The sequence below is a fragment of the Cervus elaphus genome, chromosome 10, assembly GCF_910594005.1.
Source record: "Cervus elaphus chromosome 10, mCerEla1.1, whole genome shotgun sequence".
NCBI classification, from domain to species: domain Eukaryota; kingdom Metazoa; phylum Chordata; class Mammalia; order Artiodactyla; family Cervidae; genus Cervus; species Cervus elaphus.
In genome coordinates this window covers 53,239,894-53,261,413 of record NC_057824.1, presented here as the reverse complement: position 1 = coordinate 53,261,413, position 21,520 = coordinate 53,239,894, and the positions used below count along the sequence as shown (strand labels likewise).

The following is a 21,520-nucleotide window of genomic DNA, read 5'->3' as shown; positions in this document are numbered from 1 at the left end:
CCTTCACTGTCTCCTGGAGTTTGCTCAAACTCACGTCCGTTGAGTTGAGGATGCCATCCAACCATCTCATCCTCTGTCATCCTTTTCTCCTCCTGCCCTCAGTTTTTCCCAGCATCAGGGTCTTTTCCAGTGAGTCAGCTCTTCACATCAGGTGGCCAAAGTATTGGAACTTCAGCTTCAGCTTCAGTCCTTCCAATGAATATTCAGAGTTGATTTCCTTCAGTAATGACTAGTTTGATCTCCTTGCAGTCCAAGGGACCCTTAAGAGTCTTCCCCAGTGCTGCAGTGCTTCCCCTAGGGATGTCCAATTGCCCCAACCCTGTTTGTTGAAAGGACTCCCCTTCTTCCATTGAGCTGCATTTTCGCCGTTGTAGGGGTCAGCTGGCCGGACCTGCGTCGGTGTGTTTCTGGGCTCTCTAGTGTGTTCTGTTGACTGAAGCGTCTGTTCACGTCAGCACCACTGTTCCAGTAACTGTTATATAGTAAATCTCAGCATCAGGTAGAGTAACTCTTCCTGCTTAAGAATTTCCTAATCTTCCGTATTAACTTTAGAAATATCTTTCCTACATCTCCAAAACTAATTCTGGGATTTTGATAGAAATTGCATTAAACCTATAGGCCTGTTTCAGAGAAGGCAGTGGCACCCCACTCCGATACTCTCGCCTGGAGAATCCCATGGAGGGATTCTGGAGGAGCCTGGTGGGCTGCGGTCCACGGGGTCGCTAAGAGTCGGACACGACTGAGCGACTTCACTTTCACTTTTCACTTTCATGCATTGGAGCAGGAAACGACAGCCCACTCCAGTGTTCTTGCCTGGAGCATCCCAGGGACGGGGAGCCTGGTGGGCTGCCGTCTATGGGGTCGCACAGAGTCGGACACAATGCAAGTGACTTAGCAGCAGCAGCAGCGTGAACCTGTTTGGAGAGCACTGACGTTTTTACTTTCTCAGTCTATGCGCTCAGTATGTCTTTTCATTTATTTAGAACTTTGTTTTCTTTCTTCAGTGTTTGTGGAGTTTTTTACATAGGAATCCTGTATATATTTTCATTTTCATATGAGTATTTCTGTTGAGTAGTTATAAGTGGTGTTATATTTTTAATTTTGATTTTTGCCTGTTTGTTGCTGTTATACAGAAATATAATTGGCTTTTGTAGCTTATCTCATATCCTGAAGCCTTTGCAGAACTCACTTATTAATTCCACGGATTGTTTTTGTGTTTGTTTTCTGTAGATTTCTGGGTATTTTCTATGCAGACTATGCTATCTGCAGATCGAGACAGTTTATGTCTTCTTTGCTGATTTTCATGCCGTCTTATTTGTTTTGTTTGTTTTGTTAATATTTATTTATTTTTTTAATCACTGTGCTGGCTCTTCACACATGCCATCTTATTGATGTCAAATCGTGCCCTTCTAAGGCAGTGGAAGCATCTTCGGACTGATACCTGAGTCCTTTCCATATGACCTTGTCTTTGGTTGCTTCCTCCCCGTGTGATACCAGATGTTCAGGGCTTATCTTGTACATTTCCTGCCCCAGATCCATCATTAATCATTTCTCCAGAAGGCCCTGGTTGCCTTTTGTAGGAGCAGAATTTAGGGACCACAGTCTGGCATTAGGGATTGGAGCCAGCGCTTTAAGCCATTGCGATAGACACGCCCAACCTCAGCCCCTGCTGGAGTGTGGAGCCCGATAAACCCTCCCTCATCCTCTCTGATCTCACCTTCCAATACAGGCTTGTGGTTGTTCGTCAGACGAGTAAGTAAGTGAATGAGTGAGTGAGTGAGTGAACACTCAAAAAAAACACATCTCACGCAATCCCCGCTTGATGGCAAAGCAAAAAATATAATACAGCCATCCAAAAAAGAAGTGTTGTCAAAGCAACTAAACCCACTACCGGCCTCTCCAGAAATTACAAACACAGGCGGAGCGCGGGCTTCACTTCCCATCCTCCCCCCAGCGCCCCTGTCTCCAGCCGGCCTCTTCCCCCGCCCTCCCCTCTGGGTCAGTTCTGGATTTCGGGTTCTCTTCTCAGCATGAAGCCCTCAGGCCCTGTCCTCCTCTAGGTCTCTGCTGTTACCCCAGACGGCTCAAGAGGACCCTGAAGTAAAGGCACATAATCATAAATGCTTTTGATTAAAAATCTTCCCTTTTATTCTTATCACAAATAAATGATAAATGCTGCCAGCATTCTGTCAGAGGAAGTTCTCAATCAGTCTTGCCATAAATTTGAATTTGTGTGATAATGGGAAGTGTGTTGAATATTTTACAGTGCCAGGCCCTATGCTTAGCATACGCGCATACACACACACACACACACACACACACACACACACACACACTTTAAACTCACTTTATTCAATGTACATAACAACCCTGTGAGCTGGGTAGGGAATCTCTCATTTCAGAAGTGAAGAAACTGGAGCCCAGAAAACTGAAGTTTTCCTAGTGTTGCTGTAACATACTAGCACAAACCTAGTGTCTTAACGGGGCTTCCCTGGCGGCTCGGGCGGTGAAGAGTCCACTTGTAATGCAGGAGACTTGGGCTCAGCTCCTGGGTCAGGAGGGTCCCCTGGAGGAGAGAATGAAGGTTTGCTCTCTCACAGCTCTGGGGGCCAGAAGGCTGAAGTTGGTCTCCCTGGCTAAAATCAAGGTGTCGGTAGGCTGTGTTCCCTGGAGGGTCTGGGCTTTTTCCAGCTTCCGGGCACCTGCGTTCCGTGCTGTGGCCCCTCCCTGCATGTTCAGAGCCCCTCGCATCGCACCTCCAGACGTCTGCCTGGCTCAGACGCGCCCGACTCCTTTCACTTTTAAGATCCCGTGTGATTACTTGGACCCACCCGGATGTCCCACCATCATCTCCCTGTGTCAAGATTCTTAACTTAGCTGCATCTGCAAAGTCCCTTTGCTGCGTGAGGTAACGTGTTTAAAGGTTCTGGGGGTTAGGACATGGCTATCTTTGAGGCCACTGTCCCGCGACCCAGAGGAGGTTCACACAGCAAACGCGTGGTGCAGATGGGCTGCTCTTCTTAGCTCTCCTCCCAGCAAAGGCGCCCTCCCCTTCAGGAAACCCCGGAGGGCTTTACCTCTGTGTCACTCTGTCAGGGTTGGCTGTGGTCTTCCACTGTGCTTGAAGCCTGTGCCTGACGCATTGAATCACTCTGGGCCCGGGTGCTAGTTACATGGGGCTTGTGGCGAACCTGGGAGACCTTTGAGAAATGCGGCCGGGGGCCAGGAACAGATGCATCACCACCTAACGAACACCAGCGCGGCTCTCTGCGGAGACGAATGGAAGCAATGACTTTGCATGCTGTTGTGTTCTGTTTGTCATGTAAATGAGCCGCGTGATCAGTAACAGTGGCAAGAAGCAGAGGCAGTTGGGAGAAGTGGCTGGTGTCTCTTTTCTATTTTTATCCCCTTTCCTCCTTTTTATTTTCGTAGGGGTGTCTAGGCACGTGAGTGATATCCCCTAAAGACGCACACCGCCTGCATCTCACAGGTGTGTTGTCATGGTTCATAATGTTTCCGATACACTTAGACTTTCCCAAAATGGCCCTCTTTACATTATGTATGGCTAGACCTTGGGCAGATCACCATTTACCCAGACAAGTCTGAAGTCACTGGCTCATTTTCTCACTTTAGACACATTCTAATGCCCCAAACAAAGGCTATTTAAGCTTTTCTGGGGAGGGTCCAAAGTTGGTAGTTCTTGAGAGAAAACATTCCCTCTCCCCAAGGGAAAGACCGTTTTCACAAACTGTCCTGACCCAGCCGGGCCTCCTGCCCCTGCCTCTTGTTTCCAGGGCTGACGGCTGTGACCCAGAGGACACGGGGCCTTCCGCAACCGTGACCAAGAAGGCCTGGCCTTAGGGTTCTACCAGGATAGGAAAGGGGACCCCCCCCTCCAGCCTACACGCCTCAGGGGTGCGGGGCTCTCACGGGGGTCCCGAGCATCATGGAACCGCTGTCCTCCCGGTGCATGTGGGTGCCGGGACGGCCCCGCGTCCAGCGGGCACAGCTCCACTCCTTCACTGCGTCACCGCTTCCACCAGGACCACCATATGCTGGGCGCCAGCTTAGCCACCGCGGGACCAGACAGGAGTCCTAGAGAGGTGGGGTGGGGGGTTAGAGGAACAGAGACAGAGAGAGAAAGAGAGAGCGGCCCCGGACACAGTAGTGAGATGCCCTGGACAGCGCTTTGCCCCAGGACTGAGGCTGGCCTCCTGGTCTGGGTGGGGGGCAGGTGGCGTAGCCTAGGGTAAGGGGCTTTGAGGAAGGACTGCATCGGGGAGGGGAGCTGGAGGGCACTGGCTTAGAGTCTTGGCTCTTCCCTTTTCTTTGGAAAAGCTAATTCACCTCTAAGAGCCTCAGTTTCCGCCTGTAACATGGGAATCATAGCCAGTTTGGAGTGTGTGCCAACTGTGGTTCTCATTGTTTTTAGACCTTATCTCACTTGTCTCTCACACCTACACTGGGAAGTGGGCCCCTTTATTATGCCCATCAGCAGAGGGGGCGTCAGGATTGCGCCACCACCCAGCAGGCGGGCAGCTTGCTCAGTGCCACAGGGGGTGTCAGAGGGGCCCTGCTCTGCACCCACACCCCGGCTGCTCACCCCAGCGGCCAGGAGGATGAGGGAGACAGTGCCTGCAGACTCAGTCCCGGGCAGGCCCATGGCAGGCGCCCAGAGTGGGGGATGTAAGGGGGCTTCCTGCTCCTTCCGGAACCTGCAGGCACCTAGGGAGAGGGATGAGCAGGGCAACGACTTGGGGGTCAGCCCTCAGGGGCACCGTTCAGACAACCAGGCTCACCCTTGCTGAAACTGGACCCAGAGCACCCCGTCAGAGCTCTGAGGATGCCAGCGTCCGTCTCCCCACTGTGGCTGCCGGCTCAGCTGGTTCTCTGACGGCACCTGTGGACTCACTCCAGCCCCAGGGCCCCCACCAGCCTGCGAAGGGGCCCGGTGACCTCTGCAGAGAATTTGGTATAGGGGCCCAGGGTGTTAAATAACTCCCGACCTTGTTTATAAGTTAGCTGCTCTCTGTTGAAAGTTTCCCACTTCTCTGCGTGTGTCAGAGCCTATGTGTAACCGCAGACAGCTTCTGGGCCCCTGAGAAGGCAGGGAACAGCAGACATTGTGCTTACACACTGATGCTTACACACAATGGTAGTTTTCCGAAGGAAAAGAGGTTACAAGAGAATTGGGTTGTCTTCCTGATTAACTTCCCCTTCACCGATGAGGGTCGTGTTCTTGAGCCTGAGGGTCTCTCCCTGGAGTCTGGGGAGCAGTGTCTCCGAGCCTCTGTCACTGAAGGTCCGCTTTAGCACTTGAGGCTCTGCCCTGGCCAGCTCTGTGTTCTGGCTCTGTGCACACAGCTCCGTCCCTTAATAACTACAAAGAGATGAACAAAGAGTAGACCGCCTTTGTGATAAGCTGGGTTCTTTAAAGAGGAACTAATACTGTGGCCAACTTGAAAGACGGAGGCATGTACAAAAGCCTGTGCCCACTGGCGTTGTCCAGAGTCCCTCTGCCATTGTCAGGTGTTAAAGGAGAGCGCCTCTTTCACGGCCGCTGCTCTGCCCACCTGATCCTGCCGCGAGGACACAATCCTGCTCCGTGGAACCATGCCGAGCAGGGTCAAGTGATCCACCCAGTCTGAGTGCCTTCCTCTGAAGAGAGTGGGGTGCAGAGAGGAACTGGCTCATCTGGAAGCTTCTTCACTGGCCAGCTGCAGGCTTTCCTGACTCCATCTGCATGCAGGAACAGTTGGGTCTACCCCTGCTCTCCACCCTGCCCTGGGAATGGCCCACCTCATGGAGACCACACGGGATCTCTACACACCCTGCCCCGGGAATGGCCCACCTCATGGAGACCGCACGGGGTCTGTACACACCCTGCAGAATTCTTCACCAGATGCTTGTACCCCTGGGTTGCCCACCACCCTGGTCTTAATGGTCTCTTACTTTTGAGGGAGTCTCTTACTTGGCTACTCATTAATTTTTGGCTGAATTGCATACCATTTTTATTAGATTGCTACATAACATGGACTTATCTCAGCTTTGCTCATTATTTTTAGAGGGTCTCTGGGGTAGAGGGGCTGTCACTGGCTCCCTTTCTTTCATATGCCTTTCTGTTATGTTTTTAAATGGCTTTTAGTTTGAGTGGATCTTACACTCTGTTCAGAGTATAAGATGGGTGTTTAGGACACTCTTTGGACCTAAAGACCTAAAAACACACAATCCACACATTTTAAGTCTTGTTTCTTGATCTTTTTGTTTTAGCAGGAAAAAAGGTTGGTTGGAAATTTTTATGCCTTGATCTCAGCACCGCTGAACCCTTCCTCTGTTGCTTCACTCTTTGCTGAATGACTGACCCCACCAGGAATCCTATATGGCTGTTTGTTTGTGTCCGTGCTGACAGTTAGTTAAAATAACAAAAGCCTCCCTGAGCATAAATCGACTAAGGTATAGATCGACGGAAATGCTTTAGAAAACTAGCTAGAAATGTTAAGAAACCCTGCTATCAATAAATATATTTCTGCTGGGCAGAGTCTCCGATGAAATGAATCCCTCACCAGTTGCATCGTCACCCTGTAATTTCCGTGATTCTTTTCCGTCTCTCCCGTTGTTCGGTGTTTGTTCCAGAGGAAAAAGGTCGGTTCTATTTGTGACAGGTCAACACGTGTTGAGAAGCCACTGTGGATTTTCCAGCATTGAAGTCTTGTAAAGTGGGCTTTGCCGTCTGTTTCTCAGATGAACGGATGTGTCTGAAAATGGGCTTTTCCCAGGGCTCTGCTACATCACGACACCTCAGCTCCCTAGCAATGGCTTATAAGTGGTAGTGCATTAGATGGTTCATGACCTTAATCTGATGATTCTATTGCCTGGCCGTGTCTGTGTGTATAGGGAGGTCTGTGAACTAAAACTCTAGTAAGTAGTTGCTATTTAGCACCCCCACAAATAGGACAGTTGTCTGCGTTCTTAGTTGATCACTTAGTGTCTGTGTGCCCCACACCTGGGAGCCGGGCTCAGCACCAGCCAACACTGAATGACTGGCTGTGTGTCGGCCTCATGCCCCTCACTGCCTTGATTGGCATTTCACAGGGTCCTTTCAATGTAGGTACTGTTGGACTTCTTTCACAAATGGAAAAAAAACCACCTAAGGAGCCTCGGGGAACAGAGTCAGGGCCAGATCTGGTTCCAGGCTTCGCTCCATCCAGGTCAAACTTGTCTGAACATTTTCAGGGGTTCGATCTCTGGGTCAGGAAGATCCTCTGGAGAAGAAAATGGCAACCCACTCAGTGTTCTTGCCTGGAGAATCCCATGGCCAGAGGAGCCTGGTGGGCTGCACCCCACGGGGTCACAAAGAGTCAGACGTGACTTAGCCAAGGAGCTTAGCACTCAGTGGCCATAGGACAGGGCCCCAGAATGGACTGAGAGGAGCGAACGTCCCACAAGGCACGGGCCGTGCCGCTCATTGAACGGTGGAGCTTTGGACGGTCCTTCTCCAGGGTCTTCCTCTCAGGTCACCACTGGTCCTTCCCCGACCGCACAAGGGCCTCACTGCACGGCCTGGGCTCTCGCGGGCCTGCAGCGCTGGGTGCAGCAGAGCTAAACTCAAATCCCACTTACTCCTTGTCGTCTATCCTGGGTTTTCCTGTTTCTACCAGTGAACACAACTCATCTCCTCTCTGGGTTTGAAATTTTGAGAAATAGGTTTCCCAAATCCTTGTTCACTTGCCTTTAAAATGTTCTTCTCGCACCCGGGGCAAACAGTCAGCAGCAAGCGTTTACATCTTGACTAAGTAAACATGTCATTCCGGTGCCTTAACATTTATTGAGTACCCAGGGACTCCTTATGGCCGACAACTCCTTAGAAGCAATTTTAGTTCTTGTAATTGTACAAGTAAGGGAAGTTCATCAATTTAGAAGTTGTCTGCCTTGAACTTGCTGTTACACGGGAAGGCTTGGGATCCAGATTATCCCAGGGCACTAAACCTCAGAACCAGCCCATTAAAAAGCTGTTCAATTAACATAGGGAATATTTTAAATGTTTCATTTTTACTTTTAAGGGCTTAAAAACTAATGTTCTGCATTTTTCTGCACTCCCAATTTTTAAAAATATGTAATCGAATTACAATCGAAACCAATCAAATGCTGCTTTAACATTTGCAATAGTAAAGCCACAGACCCAGATTTATACTCTCCTATCTTATGGGCAAAGTTCTTATTTTCCTGAACCCTTGACTGAGTTTTCCTCATAATGTTGTTAGTTGCTTGGTCATGTCTGAACTGTTTGATAATGTGTCAATACAGATCCATGTTTATATTACCATCTGGCTGTGTGTTAAAAAGTGTCAAAGATCAAAATACTTATTGAGAACTAAGTATATATTTAAATCTTTTTATGAAAACAAAAAGGGTGAGTTCCAGTGAAAGTTTTTTTAAGGTGTATTTATTTAGTTTTGGGGTGCTGGGTCGCTGTTGCTGTGAGCTCTTCTGTAGCTGCAGGGAGAGCGGCCGCTCTTCATTGTGGTGCGCGGGCCTCTCATTTCGGCGGCTTCTCTTGCTGCGGGGCACAGGCTGTCCAGTACGAGGGCTTCGGTAGTTGTTGCGCTCAGGCTGAGTTGCTCTGTGGCATGTGGGATCTTCCCTGACCAGGGATCGAACCCGTGTCCCCTGCATTGGCCGGCAGATTCTTAACCTACCTAGACTGTCAGGGAAGCCCACACTGAGCGTTTTGATGAGAGTTATAGAGATTTTGGGAAGCTCTTGGACCTCCTCTCTTTGGGTCCGAAAACACTCTCGCTGCTGCTGTTTAGTCGCTAAGTCGCATCCGACCCTTTCATGACCCCATGGACTGTAGCCTGCCAGGCTCCTCTGTCCATGGGATTTCCCAGGCAAGGATCCTGGAGTGCGTTGCCATTTCCTTCTCCAGGGGCTCTTCCTACCCAGGTATCGAACCTGAGTGTCTGTGTCTCCTACATTGGCAGGTGGATTCTTTACCACGGAACCACTGGGAAGCCCCCAAACCACCCTTAGCACTCTTAAGGGCAAATTATTGTTAGAGTGCTCCCCATTACTTCAGACGGTATATAAATACACCAGCTCTAAGCTCCATGGGACATGGTCTGTGCGTGCCTGGTTCAGGTTGGATTCCCTCCACTGCAGTCAGGCCTGGGAACGCAAATGGTTGCTGACTAGTTAGTGATGCCGTTGTTTGGACCTGTCCCCATGGCAACCCAAGGCAACACAGACCCTCGCTTTCCTTTCCTAGTCTTGAGCAGGCACACCCTGGGCTGTTTGCGTCAGGGACAAACCTGGTGCTTCTGGAACTGATCGACGATGTCCCTCTCGGACAGCAGGTGCCGCGTGTGGCACAGGGAACTTGTCGTCCCTGCGGCACTGGCTGGTGTGGGGGGGCACACTTGACCATATTGCCACTGCCCACCCCCCCGAAACCCACCCACCAAATGCATCAGCCCCGGGTCTGGGAGCCCGCCTCCCAGGAGCCTTTCCCCCGCAGCATGTTTGATCAGTGCTGACGGTCAAAGACCGCCAGCAGCTCCTAGGGGTTTCATCTTTTCTGAAATGGAGAATTCTTCTTCTGCCCGCTGCCAGGAGGATCAAGTGGAAACCAAAGCCCTAGAGAGAGCTGTCCATCCTAACTGGTCTTCTTCTGTGGGACCACAGTGCTCCCTCCGTCCGGAACGTCCACTATTAACGGCAACTGGCCAGTGGCAGCCCCCTGTGCTCAGAGCCAGTGACTGTAGCTTCTCTCTTGTTTGGGTCCAGCACTCCGGTTTCCTGACCAAAGCACGTTTCACCCATACTTGACCAGGTGCTTTCCTTTTTTTCTTATTCTCTGTATCACTGTTCCAATACTTTGGCCACCTGATGCAAAGTGCCAGATCATTGGAAAAGACCCTAGTGCTAGAAAAGATTGAGGGGAGGAGAAGAAGGGGGTGACAGAGGAAGAGATGGGTGGATGGCGTCATCAACTCGATGGACGTGAGTTTGAGCAAACTTCAGGAGACAGTGGAGGTCAGGGAAGTTTGGTGTTCTGTAGTCCATGGGATCACAAAGAGTCAGATACGACTGATTGAACACAGCAGCAGCATTATTCCATGGAATTAGAATCATAAGATGTCGTTTTGAAGTGTAGCATTAAGTTGGGAAAGACTAAGGGAAGAATTTTACATAAAACCATACATATAGTTATTTTAATAAAGTTAAGAGAAAGGAAAATCTCTGGCCTAATACTGTAGTTTTCCTGTTAAAAATCAACGTAAGGTTTAAATTAGTACTTTGGAATTACATTGTAGTGGAGGCTATATAGTTCATAATATGGACAAATTATTGAACTTTGCTTCCCATAATTACTTAGCATACCCTGCATTCATCTTGAGATTTTTTTCTTTTGACAACAAAAGTGATATTTACTATGGAAAATATTTTAAGAAAACAAAAATGGAGAGAAAATAACTTGGAATCTTGTTACTCAGAGCTGGCCACTGTTAGGGACTTCCCAGGTGGCTCAGTGGTAAAGAACCCGCCTGCCAGTGCGGGAGACGCAGGAGACACAGCTTCCACCTCTGGGTTGGGAACATCCCCTGGGGGAGGGCGTGGCAGCCCACTCCAGTATTCATGCCTGGAGAATCCCGTGGACAGGGGAGCTTGGCTGGTTGCAGAGAGTCAGGCACGACTTAGCCCAGCACACACACAACACAGCCACTGTTAACATTTCATGTCTACACATAGGTCGGCTGATATATGGGACTGTTTTTCTATGCACAGAGGATACACGTGTTTTAGTGTTGTTTTTTTTTTTTTTTTTTACCCTCAGTTCAGTTCAGTTCAGTTGCTCAGTCATGTCCGACTCTTTGTGACCCTGTGGACTGCAGCACGCCAGGTTTCCCTGTCCATCACCAACTCCCAGAGTTTGCTCAAACTCGTGTCCATTGAGTCTGTGATGCCATCCAACCATCTCATCTTCTGTCGTCCCCTTCTCCTCCTGCCTTCAGTCTTTCCCAACATCAGAGTCTTTTCCAGTGAATCAGCTCTTCACATCAGGTGGCCAAAGTATTGGGGCTTCAGCTTCAACATCAATCCTTCCAATGAGTATTCAGGGTTGGTTTCTTTTGGGATTGACTGGTTGGATCTCCTTGCAGTCCAAGGGACTCTCAAGAGTCTTCTCCAACACCACAGTTCAAAAGCATCAATTCTTCGGTGCTCAGCTTTGTTTATGGTCCAACTCCCACCTACATACATGACCACTGGAAAAATCACAGCTTTGACCAGACGGACCTTTGTTGGCGAAGTAATGCCTCTGCTTTAATGTGCTAAGTTAGTCATAACTTTTCTTCCAAGGAGCAAGCGTCTTTTAATTTCATGGTTACACTCACCACCTGCAGTGATTTTGGAGCCCAAGAAAAGAAAGTCTGTCACTGTTTCCATCATTCCCCCATCTATTTGCCATGAAGTGATGGGACCAGATGCCATGATCTTAGTTTTTTGAATGTTGAGTTTTAAGCCAGCGTTTTCACTCTTCCCTGCTATTGTATGTGCTGAATCTATATCAGAATGTACTTCACTTCTAGTAATAGAAACCCCGACTTACTGTGTTTAAGCACGGATGAAGTACATTACCTCGTAAAGTGGGAGGTCCAGGCATTGGAGGCCTGCAGGACAGTCCACTGGCCCCACCAGGGCCTCAAGATCAAGGACACGGGTGCTGGCTATTCTCTGCCCTGCCATCAACACGTCAGCCTCGTGCTAAGGTTGTTCCCGTCACGGCCATAAAAGTGTCACCGTGAACATCTATCTGGGACAGCAGGCCTCCTTGTTCACACCTAGTAGCAGGAGAAAAAGCCCGACCCCAGCCAAGGGGTGGACGTCCTGCCCATGAGCTGGTGAGCTAACTTAGGTGTGGCCACCCCAGACCAGTGACAGTCCAGGTCCACGCCGCAGCCCGGCTGGCCGGAGCCTGGTCTCCTCTGCCCGTCGCTCGACCAGGCTGTGTGGCGTGGCCCCCTCCGCACGGAGCTGCTGTCCCAGGGCGGGGAGCGGGGAGAGCTGGACGTCAGCCCCGCTGGTGACCTCACGCCATCACTGACTGTTTACGAACGCGTGTAAGAGTCGTATTAAAGGATCGCGTAGGTCGCTTGCTCGTCATCACACCCAGGCTGCGGGCTGGCTCCCGTTGGCTCTCACAGCTCCGTCCTTCCTCCGGGTTTGTTTACGTGCTCCCTCGTCCCGGGGCTGGAAGCGCGGCCCCCGGCAGCCCCCAGGGAGGCAGAGGTCTGACCGGCCCCTGCACAGTCCTCCCGCTGGCCTCGTGGGGAGTTCCCTGGCAGCTCCTCACTGTCTTCAGCGAAGCCGGGGTGGCAGGCCTGCTGCTGGGAGCGGGGCTGGCTTGACTCCTCATCACGGGCTGCCTGGGGAGGCTTGGGCACCACCCCAGATTCAGGGTCTCCCGGGAAAAAGGACCAAGCGTGCGCGCCTGGTACCCGCCCCACTGTCTTTAAAGGTGCTCTTCTTCTTAAGCATCACAACCATCGCCAGAATTGTGAATTAGTTGAATGTTGTTAGATATTTTAGTTTTCATTTAAAAATCAGTTCCTTTTGTATAAGTGCTCTGTTCAGAAAGAGTTGAATAGGCAGGGATAAAGTCTTCTGGGGAACTGATCCTTATTAATTTAATGTTCGGTAAAGTTTGGGAATTTTTGTGGTATTCTTTTTGGCAATAGATAGATTTCTCTTCACAAGTTTTGACTTTACTACAGAAACTTAAAGCTGGAAGAAAAAATGAGCTTATAGATATAAATTATAATAGATGTAAACTTTAATATTTCTATTCTTTATGTACTTTATTTTCAGTACCCTTGAAACAATGTCATAAATAATACAGAGAATTAATGGATATATTTTGGAGAATAATTCTGAGGAATAATAGGCATATTTGAAATTACTATGGCAAAAATCAGATGTTAAAAAAAAGTTATGATATATTCAGTTTTTAAATTGTACTATTAAATGTGAAACTTCATGTGTAATAAATAATTCGTATTTAATTTTAGGTGCCAGTGTAACATATACTAAAATAAAATGGAACAATTTCCATGGTTCTATAAAGGAATCTATAAAGGAGTTATAAATAATTATAGTAAAGCTTTTGTGAAATATTTTTATGGGACTAAAAATTGAAAACTTCTTAATAGGGAAATTTTCTTAAATGAGAAATGGGGTAAGTTAATCATAGAGACCTCAAATCTAATATATCCTATGGGAACCCTGAATAAGCAGTAACTTCTTAAGATAATCTTAAAAAGTGTCTGAAAATCAAGCGATTTCAAAAAAGGTTTTTGGAGGTAGCAGGAAGAAAAGGATGATTATTATGTTAAAATTTCTCATGGGAAGTTATTTATTTTGCATGTTTTTGGTGTTACTGGGATAGAGATCTTAGTTTACATGACTCTGGAAGGGCTGTGACTATCTAGGATTAAAAGCGAACAAATAAAACTATTCACCACAGAGTCACACGGCTGTGGGAGGTGATATAATCCACTCCAGTGGCCCAGGATTTTTCTAGTGTTTTGAACATGAGGGCATAGGCTGGAGGACTTTCAGTGCTCAGACTGTGAAGGAAGTGCTCTTCAGCAGACAAGGAAAAGATCACTTACCTTTGCTTTTTTGTTTTTTAACACAGGGTCTTATCACCTCCCAACCTCCTTAACAAAGAACGCTTTAACCTCTGAGCCACAAGGGAAGGCCCAGTAAAAAGAATACAGAACTATAACATGGGCAAAGCATACCCATTTAATGAAAGGTCGCTCGGATTTATGGAATTTTTGTCTTTATTGCTTTTCTTCTTCCTCTTTTAAATAAGTAAGGGTGAGAGCCTGTGTATGGGGTGTGGTCGGCAGAACACCAGTCTATATGTGAGAAGACTTAGTCCTCCCTCTGGCATCGTCACCTTGCTGTGTTACCTTGATTGTTGTTCAGTCTGTCAGTAGTGTCCGACTCTTTCTGACCCCATGGACTGCAGTACTCCAAGCTTCCCTGTCCTTCACCATCTCCCAGAGCTTGCCCAAACTCATGTCAATTGAATCAGCGATGCCATCTAACCATCTCATCCTCTGTCGTCCCCTTCTTCTCCTGCCTTCAGTCTTTCCCAGCTTCAGGGTCTTTTCCAATGAGTTGGCTCTTCACATCAGGTGGCTAAAGTATTGGAGCTTCAACTTCAGCATCAGGTCTTCCAATGAATATTCAGGATTGATTTCCTTTAGGATTGACTAGTTTGATCTCCTTGCAGTCCAAGGGACTCTCAAGAGTCTTCTTCATCACCACAGTTCGAAAGTATCAGTTCTTCGGGGCTCAGCCTTCTATATGGTCCAACTCTTACATCTGTACATGACTACTGGAAAAACCATAGCTTTGACTAGACAGACCTTTGCTGGCAAAGTAATGCCTCTGTGTTACCTTGGACAAACTTAACCTCTCTGATCCTTGGTTTTCTCTTTTCTAAAGAGAAGGTGTGTGGGTCAGATGTGTCCCAGGGGTGCCTTTTCACCGTAGGATTGGAGTCTATGAGGACTCGCGGATGATGACCTAGAATGTTTGTTTGCAGCTGAGGGCATGGGGAGAAGGCGCAGGAGGGTGTGCAGCCCTGAGGTTAGTGATTACAGGCAGACTGAGCTGACGGGGTCAGCACGGTGCCCACTGGCCACTCTGCTTCTGCCCAGGGGTCTGGAAGCAGCGGCACAGTGGCTCTAAGGGGGCTCCCTGGGAGTGGAGAATCACAATAGCTCCCGTCGCTGTGGGTCCAGGGTTTGGGGTCCAGTGTGACCAAATAGCTCTGCCTGAAGGAGAGAGGCAGCTCCTCCAGAGTTTCTTCTAACCCGTCTCGTCACGAATTCCCAGAGGAACCTCTAGTGTGACAAGCCCTGGGTGTGTATGTTCCAAAGGCTGTCTTCCCACAGCCGGGGTTGGTAGGGAGGTGGCGACCGGGGCTCCCAGACCCTGGCCGGCAGGAGCGAGTGCATCGTTGGACCTGCGGAGGTTTCAGCCTCCACCTCACTCCTCAGGTTGGCCTGGGGATTCGTCTCTGTCCTCCCAGATCCCGTTTTAACTAAAAAACAAACAGAAAAACCAGCTGTGGACATTTCCTTTACAGTTGGCCTGTGACTTAACGGGCTTTGCGAAGAAGTTCTGTGCATGGGCCTTGACCCTGTCCCTCCCTCTCCCCTGACGCAGAGCCATCTCACTGGAGAACCAGCTGGTGATCCTGGCGGCAGCGGCCAGCGACGCGGGGGCCTACTACGTGCAGGCGGTCAACGAGAGAAACGGGGAGAACAAGACCAGCCCGCCCGTGCACCTGAGCGTAGCCAGTGAGTGCCGCAGCCCGGGGGCCACGGGGGGCGGGGGCGGTGAACGCTGGGTGCAGTTAACAGCCGCCGACTCTCGGGGCGTTTTGCAGCAAGGCTCGCCTCTCTGGCTAGAGGTTATGGCTCAGGGTTGATCCAGTGTCTGTAGCTGCTTTCCTTGAAGTGACTGTGGCAGAAAATGTAAATCTGACCAGTAATTCTGAATGCAAGATCTTATTTGTTCAGGGGAACTTAAAGAAAAAAAATTTTTTTGCTTTCGTACTCTGTTAATGTATGTTTTTTTAACAACTGAACGTCTTTGGGCTTATAAGGAGTTGTATCCATGAAACTTATTTGGGATGAGATTAGGCCACAGGTTGTGTTCTTTTACTTTAATTTTTAAAAACCTTTAGAAAATGTAGATATTAAGTTGTGTTAAAATTAGGAGTGTATCTTAAGAATAACTAAAAGCATGGATCATGAAGAAAATACACACACGTCACAGTTAAATATTCAGTTTATTTAAGGAAGTTTTAGTTTGAGGCAACTCAGTTCACATATTTGGCCTTCCAAAGAAGGCTCCAAAAATTGTCCTTGCAAGAGCTGATTGCCAGAGAAGTGGGGAATGATGAGAAGCGAGAACTCAGAGCCAAACGAGATCAAAGGTAAGTCTCAGAAGTGCCGCCGATGTCTACAGCGAGAAGCTTCATGGTCGGAAAGGCAGGGACTGTGCTGTTGAGAAAACACGGCTGAGAGGTGGTCGTGGAAAATTTCAGAATACTGTGATCACATCCGAACGGAGTGAGTGAAGTCAGTTTGACTGTATGGTGGTGGATTTCATCTCTTTAGAAAGCTCTTTGGAGGAATGGCTTTCCCCTTTGGTGGTTTTGTTTCATAGGTGAGCTTGACCACAGCATCTGCCTCTCCTGGTCCCCAACCGTGCAGTTGCTTTAGGCCCAGCACAGCTCCTGGGAGAGTGTAGCCGGCACCAGGGTCAGGAGGCAGCGGGCACTAACCGAGCGTGCCCTCGCCTGCCCCGCACGTGCCCAGCAAGTGCTACCAGGTGGCCAACACCCTGTCCTCAGCACCGAGATTCCTGGGGACTGAGTCCTCAGCTCCAGCCACAGAGGGCGCAGGTCTGGCCTTCAGCGGGGCCTCTCGGGGCTGTGGAGAGCTGCGTCCACTGATTCGATGTTGGGCTCACAGCGTCCAGTGCAGGTTGCTCTGCTGTTTAAAGGAACCCATGAACCAAGAATCGCAGCAGTAAAAGAATGTGATTTATGAAGACTTTTCAATACTAACAATAAAAGATGGAAACTGTGTTATTAAATAGACAGTGATAACTTTAGACATTTCCAACTTATATCATTAGAACCATTTATTCTATTTAGCAAATCTGATTCAACAGTCAATTGCAATGTACGTACTAGGCTAATAATAGGTCAGATTAGTAGAATTCTGAGTCAGAAACAAAAAAATTGACCTTAGTCTGTTAGAGGAGGGGAAATTGCACAAGTATTCTGGTTAACTTGATGCTGACATCACAAAGTTGTGAAACAGTCCACAGTTCCTAAAGGGCCAGAAAATGAAGCCAATACAGTGGATTTGCAGGTTGCCATACTAACACAGTACCATGCCTTAGATAATTGGAATATGTAAATTTTTTAATAATTTCAGTGTCTAACCAAGAAGCATTTTAGAAGCAGCTCATAAATATTATAATTAACTGCCTTGCATTTTGTTCCCGTGTATATTTTTATCTTTTTGTTGGCACCAGGTAAAATGTGTAGAAGGTGAGAGATATAAGGAAGTGATGATATGGACAGACTTATTTTAAATCTTAGGAGAAGATCTGCATTCTGTCCGCTTTTGTGTTCTTTGCTCTTTATGGGGACCAGATAGAACGTGACAAGTAAGGAGACTGAGGAGACAACCTTGTTTTAATTCTTGAGTGAACTGGCCTGTTGACGTATTAGATTTCCCCAAAAGTTAACCACCACCCAGTCATGCATTTTCTCACTGGAGTTCCATTTGGAAAACCTCTAAAGATCAGAAGTCTTGATAAATCTGCAGAAAACCCCAGAATTGCTTGTTTATTTATTTTTACTATTATTTATTTCTGTTTTAAAATTTTGGACCTTGCTCTGCGGCTTGTGGGATCTTAGTTTCCTGACCAGAGATCGAACCCACGCACTCTGCATGGAAGCACAGAGTCCTAACCACTGGCCCTCCAGTGGGCTGCCAGGGAAGTCCCGGACGTGACTGTTTAAATTTTTCTCCTCTCTGGACTGTGGGGAACACTGTGGGGATGGGGGGCACTGTCGTTTGGGACTCCCCTGCCAGCACCATGCGAAATATGGAGGGTGCATCACCTCCACTGGATTTATTATGGAATTATAAATAAATAATGAATAAAATTTAAATTATAGTAAAAAATAAACTCCATAAATTTATTATGGAACACTCTTGAGACCTGTTCACGCAGACAGTAAGATGCAGTGTGTTCTTCAGACCTAGACATCTTTTTTTCTGATGTAGTCCTCTTAAAAACACCAAACAAGATTGATGAAAAATTTTAGAAACTTGCCAGCCAGCATTTCTGAAGAATCTAAAGATATTACAGCCAATTATCATTTAACGATGATAAATTCTCCCTTGGCATCAGGAGAATAAAGTAGGGAACCTTTCTGTAGTGAATCTGATCAAGGTGGTAGGCTACTGGCAATTAAATTCCTGCTGGTTTGCACTGTAATTAACTTAAAAGTGGAGAGACCCTCGCGGCCCACCTCTTGTCTGCAGTCGTTGTACTAGACTGCTCCTGTTGCCGGGACAGCCTGGCATCCAGCTGGAGCTGCTCCCGGGCCGGCCTTACCTGGACCCGCCCACGCGAGTGGGACCCTGTCACCCGCCGGCAGGAGGAGACGATGTGTTTCCCCGCACAGCTGAGCGCTTCAGCGTAGCCTCACCACCTTCTCAGGGGCTGAACATTTTGGCTACACTGGACGCTTATGGGAAGCAAAAAGGTGGAGATTAAAAATAAAATTTTGAGGCAGCACAACAATCCGAAGGGCCGTGCAGCCCCGCCGTGGTACCCCCGCTGCTCCCCGCCCTCCCCCTTTACGTGGTTAAGAGGGTAAGTCCCCGCGTCCTGCCAGGCGTTTACTGCCTGCCGAGAAGGGGAGGACGTCTCTGGGCCGTCCACCCCTGCTCCCAGGGAAAGCCTGCCGCAATCACGGGGTGGATTCACTTTGAAGTTTTCATGTGACGTGAAGCCAGCAGATGTTAAGGACGTAGGTGGACCGCTGAAGCACCCTGCATGAATTTTTCATGGCCGACTCCCGCAGCTCAGGTGCACGCCAGGAAAAGAATGGGCTGTGTTCGCCCGAGAGGACGCGTTTCCACTCTGAGGTCAAACCCAGGCAAGCTTCATACACCTGTCAACCTGCGCTTGGTTTTCCCTCTGAAGATTTTACATTGAGTTAACTCGTGTGGATCAGATCTTCCAAACTGAATTAATCTGTGAATGAAGAGTTTCTTTTTTAAAAAAAGGAAAGACAGAGTTTAGGAGATGGGACGAGTTCTGCACAGTGATTAACCAATTATTGTTTAAATGCCACCATACGTGCCTTAGACACATCATCAGCTCTGACCTAGTCTTCAGAATGTCCAGCATAATGAGCCTCTCTACTGGGGACGAAGCTTAGGTTAGAAAAGAAATGACTACCTCTCTCCTTCCCGCTTTTTTCACCTCTCTCATTTTAATGTCGCCTCTTCAAACAACATTTGCAGATAGGATATCGTTTCAACTGATCCTCCTTGAGGCTGGCAAACCTTCTTGCTTTTAATTCTGAAGACCACTTAACATTCTTTTGTCCTCTACAATGCTAATTTAACTGCAGACCTCATATACAGTTAGTAGTTGAAAGTGAATTCCTGAGAATAATGTCTGCGAACGTTCGTCCAAGAGGCCTGCCCTCTACAGCATGGCTTTCGTGTGCCCGGATAAAATTCTGTCTTCCTTTCTTCATGCCTCTAACATCACAGCGAGAGAGGGGGCCTTTGAGCATAACCTTTCACTTGTTCTTCGACACAGGCTGGATGCCCAAAGTGATAGGAATGATTTGAAATGTTTTCAGAAAGCAGTCTGGAGGTAGTGTCTTATTATGAACGACCAATTTCAGATCCAGCTATGACTTTATAGGTTACATGGTACCTCACCACCAGAAAGCTCAGAAACATAAAAACAGGAAGTGTCCTTCACAGTAGAATTTGATCGTTGAGCTTGTGTGTGCTAAGTCGCTTCAGTTGTGCCTGACTCTCAGTGACCCCATGGACGGCAGCCTGATGTGTGTACTCTGAGGCTGTGTGAAGTATGAGCGTGTATCACACCAGAAGGTGAAATACAGAAAGGTGAAGACGACGGTGTCTTCAGTACCCTGCGAATCATGACGCTGCGTTCCATCTTAGGTTCGTGTCTCAGGACACAATGTACACTTGGCAAATGGAAACCCACATCGTGCGTGGTCTCCTGATAATGTCCAGCTCTCTGGACAGGCTCTTCAACATCTGATTACAGGGGCAGTTTGTCCTGGAACGTGGCTGATGACGAGCACCGGTGTGAGTGTTCCCATTTGTGTTTCTGTGGCTCCTTAGCGCTAGACTTGTGACTCAGGTCTGTGACTTCCCCCCAGGTGTACTTTGTATCCAGTTGTCTACCCTGTCAGAGTTAGTTTAGTTAAAAACACACAAGTACATAAACCCACCTACCAGGCAAAGATGAAACCACAGCCCTTTGGAAAGTTCTGGAAGCAAACAGATATATGGAGGCATCCTGTCCGCCTTGAAAACGATAGCTTTTAGATCTGCCTGGGGCAGCTTGCGTGTAGGGTGTGGTGGGCCATCCCACTGGCAGGCCCCCATCTGCATGACAGCATTGACGATTACTTCTTTTCTTACGGTTCCAGTTCAAAAACACAGTGAAAATGCCAGTTTTAGTGATTGTGTCCACGGTGGTGGATGAGGTTTGGCATAAGCGTGCAGCTGGGGATTCTCAACCAGACTTGAGAAATAAAGGTCAAGGTGACTAAAAATAGCGAGGCCCTGATTCTCTCCCCACATGCGCAAGGCAAACCTGGGTTGTTTTTTGTCGTCTATTCCTTTTCTCTCTGTCGGACTCCCGTCTCTTCTCATCCCAAACTGTCTTCCTTCCCCCTCCATGACTTATTTCAGTCTAATATCTTCCTTGGTAAATCCTGGGGTGTTGGGTTCAAGCATGAGTTGTAATTTGCCCTCAGCTTTCAAGCACATTTGGGGTGCCCGACATCTCCACTCTCCCAAAGCAGTGCTCCTCACATGGACTACAATGCCCCCCAGGGTGCACAGAGACTTCAGGACGGTGAGCAGTCTTGTGTAATTCTCAGGGCAACTGCTTCCTCATCCCCTTTGTAAGGATCAGATCATCCTGGGGGTTGATTCTCTGGTAGTCCGGTGGTTACGACTCGGTTTTCACACCGCCTGGGTCCAGATTCGAACCTTGGTTGGGGAACTAAGATCCCGCAAGCCACAGCATGGCCGATGATAATAATTAAAAGTTAAAAATGAAAACCAGATCATCCTAAGGATGCCCCAGGTGTCGGGGGACTCTTCTCACCATTGTCCCTCTCCTGTGGGCGTGCGTCCCACTCTTCCTGAATCTTTGGTACAGGCGTCATCTGAGGGAACAAACTCCAGGTGCCAAACAAAGGGGTAATTCAAAGTGTCAGTGTCAGAACTGAGACAGTGAAGTACTCTAATAGCTGGGAAGTAAATCCTTTTATAAATCAGGTGTTTTCAATTCCCTGCTGTCTACACAATGAGGCAGAACCCAAAGGCACTGTCAGCTGACACTTTATTATAAGTAATCTTCAGTGATCGATCACCAAGTGACAGAAAGTCCACTTGCTCTTGGTATGGGAAGGCATTTCCAGACCTTCTGCAGTCTGGGGACCGCCTCGCTCTACCCAGTGAAAAGTGAGTGGAAGGGGCGGTCGCTTCAGGCCGCGTGTTTAAGGGCTGGCAGGTCACCTTCACGCTCCCCCTCCCCTGTGGGGCCCACCGTGGCGGGGCCACGTGGAGACGGTGGAGCGGGCAGGGCGGGCTGAATGAGTGTGTGGAAAGAATAGCCCTGG

General features: G+C 48.4%; 1 protein-coding gene across 7 annotated transcripts in view; it reads left to right on the top strand.

Annotated features, from left to right (window-relative positions):
- Nucleotides 1-21,520, top strand: part of SDK1 (sidekick cell adhesion molecule 1) — a 740,828-nt gene that overhangs the window by 438,143 nt on the left and 281,165 nt on the right. For all 7 annotated transcript variants that reach the window (XM_043915387.1, XM_043915391.1, XM_043915392.1 and 4 more), the window contains one exon: nt 15,244-15,377. In XM_043915387.1, the coding sequence (XP_043771322.1) occupies nt 15,244-15,377 (134 nt within the window). The remainder of the gene's footprint in view (nt 1-15,243; nt 15,378-21,520) is intronic.